At 50.8% G+C, this 5,498-nt stretch overlaps 1 protein-coding gene across 1 annotated transcript in view; it reads right to left on the bottom strand.

Annotated features, from left to right (window-relative positions):
• Window positions 1-2,074: 2,074 nt before the first annotated feature.
• The window catches only part of LOC102369077 (GTPase IMAP family member 4), a 5,197-nt gene continuing 1,773 nt past the window's right edge, over window positions 2,075-5,498 (bottom strand). Inside the window, exons 3-4 of the mRNA XM_025216562.1 lie at window positions 4,098-4,143; window positions 2,075-3,116 (exon numbers count right to left, since the gene is read on the bottom strand). Coding sequence (XP_025072347.1) covers window positions 2,209-3,116; window positions 4,098-4,122 — 933 coding nt within the window. The 5' untranslated portion in view covers window positions 4,123-4,143 and the 3' untranslated portion in view covers window positions 2,075-2,208. The remainder of the gene's footprint in view (window positions 3,117-4,097; window positions 4,144-5,498) is intronic.

Below are 5,498 nucleotides of genomic sequence, written 5' to 3'. Positions count from 1 at the left end.
GTTACAAGAAATAATGGCCACAAGCTAGCAGAGAGCAGATTTAGATTGGACATTAGGAAGAACTTCTTCACAGTTCGAGTGGCCAGGGTCTGGAACGGGCTCCCAAGGGAGGTGGTGCTCTCCCCTACCCTGGGGGTCTTCAAGAGGAGGTTAGATGGGCATCTAGCTGGGGTCATCTGAACCCAGCACACTTTCCTGCCTATGCAAGGGCTGACAATGCAAGGTCACGGTCAGCAGGGCTAACCGGACCTTATCGTGCATCCACAGGTCCCCCTCTATGCGGCACTGGTCAGGCCGCAGCTGGAGTACTGTGTCCAGTTCTGGACGCTGCACTTCAAGAGGGATGTGGACAACATTGAGAGCGTCCAGAGGAGGCCACCCATATGATCCGGGAACAGCAGGGCAGACCCTACAATGAGAGTCGACGGGACCTGAACCTGTTCAGCCTCCACAAGAGAAGGCTGAGGGGGACCTGGTGACCATCTATAAACTCACTAGGGGGGACCAGAAGGGTTTGGGGGAGACCTTGTTTCCCCTAGCGCCCCCCGGGATAACAAGGAATAACGGCCACAAGTTGTTGGAGAGCAGGTTTAGATTAGACATCCGTAAGAACTACTTCACAGTCAGGGCGGCTAGGATCTGGAACCAACTTCCAAGGGAAGTGGTGCTGGCTCCTACCCTGGGGATCTTTAAGAACCGGCTTGATGCCTACCTGGCTGGGTCATTTGAGCCCAGTTTTCCTCCTACCCAGACAGGGGGTTGGACTTGAAGATCTACAAGGTCCCTTCTGCCCCTACTTCTATGAGTCTATGATTCTATGATTCTCTGGCCCCCCTTTGGACTGACTCCCTAAACACAAGCCTGGAGCAATGTAGGAGTTATGGTGGCATAGGTGGAAGAAAGCAAGCAAGAAGGTGAATGTGGTGGCTTCTGGTGTAGGATGACAGGGGCTCTGGGCTCTGGGCTCTGAGCTGCTGGCTGGTGAGGAGCTGCCAAAGGGCTTGTCTCTGGTGGCAACGTACGACAGGTTTTCTTTGAGTGGCTTCTCATTCTTAACTGAGGGAACTGTAGGAAAGTCAGCTGGCATGGTCCCCAGGAGACCACATCTAGTCCAGCTCCCAGCTCCAGGCAGGGTGCTCTTTATCTAAACCATCCCAGCCAAGTTGTCTTTATTTAAACCGCTTTATCTAAACCATATTTATCTAAACCTCTTTATCTAAACCATCCCAGCCAAGTTGTCAAGGTTGTCTAACCTGCTCTCAAACATTTCTGAGGATGGAGATCCCGCAGCCTCTCCGCACAGCCTGCTCCTGTGCTGAACCCACCTCAGAAGGAGAAAAAGCTTCAGACTATCTAATCTGCAATTTCATGCCACTGCTCGTAGCCTTGGCCCCTTTCGCCTTAGAGACTAGTCTATCAGCATCCTTCATATAACCACCCTCAGGTATTTAAATACTTATTAAATCCACCCTCCGGCTTCCTTCTCCAAACTAACAGCCCAGGTCTTTCAATGTTTCCTCATCAGTCGTGTTTCCTAGACATGTAATCAGTTCTATCACTCTCCTCCTGACTTTCCAATCTGTCCATGGCTTTCTGGAAATGTGATGTCCAAAACTGGACACAGGACTCTGGACGATGGCTCACCATTGCTGAACAGAGCAGAAGAATCACTGCCCATGAGCTGCAAGTGATGCTCCAGCTGACACAACCCCGGCTGAGAGAAGACCAAGATGGCAATACAAGGAGACCAGAGGGCCCCTGGAGCAAAGGGGCCATGTGGGTTATCACAAGGATGCACCTAGCTCCCCTCCTTTGAACTGTGTAAGTGAGGTTACATGGGGCACAAGTCCCAGAGACACACATTTAGTGTTCTCATCGGTCCCAGAGACACCCCTCTTTTCCCCCAAGAACAGGGGAGTGCCCATGAAGGAGAGTGAATATTTATTATACCACAAACGTACTGGATTGATACAAAAGCAGCATCAAATTAACAAATGCTTAAAAGTCTCTCTGGTGTGCTGTGAAAAGCAAAACACAGGGATTGAATCTATTCACAATGTTTTTATTTATCTTATCCAAATGTGAGGTTCAAAGCGATGCTGTGATACAGGGCAGTGGAAGTCAGAGGGCTACAATGCAATGGTATTCTGTGCATGGATAATTAACTACATGCTGTTACAAAAATCCCATGAGCTAGGCTGATCACTCTTAACTGAACCAGGCATCGTACCATGAAACAATCCCCCTCCATCCTCTCCTCACTATATTTAACATATATTTTACAACTGTTATACATTTTATAACAATCCATGTAAACATAAAACAGCAAGATGTCCACATACAACAGCACGCTGCCCTTAGTGCCCTGCACACCCCATAAGGCAGAAATGCTGCCCTATCCCTTTGTTTTCCCAGGTGCTCTTTCACCTCTTCCCCAAGGATTTGGCACTTCTCCTCCAGGCCTCCCATTTCAGAATGGAGGAGCAGCTCTGCCCTGGCATACAGCTCACTGGTGTAATGAGTGTTTCCATTCTCCTGCACCATCCTCTCCACCATCTCGACCAGCTCCCTCACCTGCGCGGCCTGCTCTGCTCCCGCTGCTTTGTTGTTGAAAGCGCAGTATCGGTCTCCGCACTGTTGGATCAGGCTGCGCAGGTCCCTGTTCTCCGAGTAGCGCACATACTCTGTCAGGGAGCTGCCCCCTAAGTCCTCCTTCCGGGTGAAGAGGACAATCATGAACTTCATGGCCTGGCCTCCAAAAATCTCTTGCACTCGCCTTGCAGCCGCCTGGTCCTCCTCTGTGTAGCGGCCCAGCTGGGTCACCAGCACCAGGGCGTGGGGGCCCGGGGCGGAGAGCAGGAGGCAGCGAGCGATCTCTCTGGAGGCCTCTGTGCTGTGGCCGTCTAGATCGAAAATGGCCGCGGTGTCAGTGACAAGGAGACGCTTCCCATTCCAGGCTGCTTCGCCATTCCTGCACGTCCTGGTCACGGTCTGTGCCCCCAGCTTGGACTCGAACACAATCCGGCCCAGGAGGGTGTTGCCTGTGGCACTTTTCCCTGCTCCGGTTTTGCCAACAAGGATGAACCTCAGCTCGGGCTGCTCACAGCTGCGCCAGCCTGCATAGGACAGGATTTGCAGCATCACTTTGGGGATAACGGGGTGAAACCGAGGGTAAGGGATGGCTGTCCCATGGGAAAGGGATGCCCAGGCCACAGTCCAGCCTCATCCTGGCTTTGGGGTTCACTAAACTATCGCCCCTCCCCATTTCTTACTGGCACTGTTACAGCAGAGCCACAGCTTCTGCTGTCATTCAGGCAGAAAGTCCCTTACTATTTAAGAGGTGGCTCAGTTTGCCTTCACTGGGCCAGACCGGAGTAACAGGCTCATGGTCCCTGCCTGGGTCATTCGAGCTGGGCTCCCCTAGGTACGATGCTATTCCTGGGGCGGTTGCAGGGCTGAGTCCAGCCTGACTGTTCTTGACTTTCCCCAAGAGCCTCCCAATTTCACGTGTCTCCCTGGGCTCCTGAGTGAATGCCTGGGTCCCTGCAGACACGCAAACTCTCTCCTGGTTCCTCTGAGCTCAGCAAGTCCCAGTCTGGGCCCAACTGGGACCACAGAGAACAGGCCTATCTGGGGCATCTCAGCCCAATGCCCCTTCGAAGGCTGCGTCTGCGGGAGAGGACCGGCAGGGACGAGGCACAAGCAACAGAGCCTGCAGACAGGGGTAGCAGAGGGCATCCATGATCCCAGTTCTCGGAAGATGGCCCAAGCAGGTATGACAGCCTCCCTGGTGAGACAGAGCCGCTCCGTCCTCCACCCACCGCAGGAACCAGCATCTGCACAGCCCCGGCCTCTTGCAGTGTCTGCGGTGTGTGTCAGGAACAGAGTGAACTCAGCATTTTCCTTCACTGCTGGATCCAGCACGTTTCTCCCACCCTCCCTGCCACGTTGTCGCTTCCTCCTCCCTCCATCCCAGTGTCTGGAGTCTCGACTGTTTAGAGAAGAAGGAGCACGTGGACCTTCCCCTACGTCACAGGAAACCTGGAATGAGAACTGTGGCAGAAGTAAGGGTACATAATACCAGATTTGCTCCTTACCACAGAAGGCTTCTTCGTCTTCCATTTGGTCTCCAGGAGTATTTTGCTGAAATATTTGTAGAAAAACAGGGAGAGATAATTAGCCAGGATGCTTTGAAGTCAGGTGGAGTTGCAACTTATGTACTAACTGAATCAGAGATGCAGAAGCTTTCATAAACAACCATTTGCTTGAACAGACTCTAGCTCATGCATCACTGATTCAGTTAGAAAAACAGGATCAATTCTTCATCTAAAGGTAGAAAGTGGAGAAAATCAAAGACGATCTAAAACCAGCACACCCCACCATCTTGAATACCTGTGTGCAGTATAGGTTTTCCTTCTGCTCAGACATCGAGGAGGATTTTGTGGGAAGATCTGAAGGACTTCTCCATGAGTACGTCTACACAAGATGCGTACTGAGCATTGGCCTAATAATACTGTGCAGTAGTGCGTCATGGCAAAAACCATGCTAATAGCCTCCTGTGCAGTGTTATTAGGCTAATGCTCAGTAAACATCACTGAATAACCATGTGCCAGTGCTAATGCACAGTAACTTTAGGTACTGCACATTTAGTGCTTCATTAAGAAAGTACTAAACTAAATGTGCAGTATCTAAGGCACATTAGTGAACGTGTAGATGTGCCCCATGTGTCTTTACCCTGGTTGCATGCTCAGCCTTCCTGCTTCGTGTCATTATTTAAATATGGAAGGCTTCCAGCTTGCAAATGCCTATTGAAGACCCAAAGAGGACACTTCCCTGGCACTGGTTGAAATCAGAGGTACTGGATACATGGAAACCCAGGGGCCTTGCCCCGCCTTGGGAAGATGGCTGTCACCTGAAGTGCATAAAACTTTCCATGCGTCCATCATCTTGTGCCCTCCCCCCAGGAAAAATAAAAGTTGGCACCTATGGTTGAAATGGCCCCCAGCTCAGAACGGCCTGGATAACCGCTCTAACTGCATGGCAAATGGTAGAAGGCAGCCGTCACCACCGCCTTGAGCTGAGCTGGATGACAGCAGCATGAATAAGGTATTTTGAAAGTAAGGTGAGAAGGGTGGGACCCAAAAAGCTATAGAAACATGTCTGCACGTATCTATTCCAAACCTGCCTAATTCTGTACTGCTAATTCCATGCCTGGGACTGCGAATTAGTGCTGGGGACACACAGGGGAGATCAGATCTCTTCTGGCTGCCTAAGTGCAACACTGACACTGGTGCCTTCTTCTGAAAAATGGTATTTTAAGGTTTTTTCCCCTGTTACCAGTAAAAAAAAAAGGCTTTTACTGCTTCAGCAAATGTGCTATATGTCTATAGTAAGTGGTATTCTTGTAGCCTTACTGTGCAGTTCTGTCCAGTGTCCAGTCACTTTCTTTGTGGCTATTGGGTATATTAGACCTGGCACAGACGGACCTTTTTGCTTTC

Source organism: Alligator sinensis, unplaced genomic scaffold, assembly GCF_000455745.1.
Source record: "Alligator sinensis unplaced genomic scaffold, ASM45574v1 scaffold524_1, whole genome shotgun sequence".
In the NCBI taxonomy this organism is placed as follows: domain Eukaryota; kingdom Metazoa; phylum Chordata; order Crocodylia; family Alligatoridae; genus Alligator; species Alligator sinensis.
This window is presented reverse-complemented; position numbering and strand designations above follow the sequence as displayed.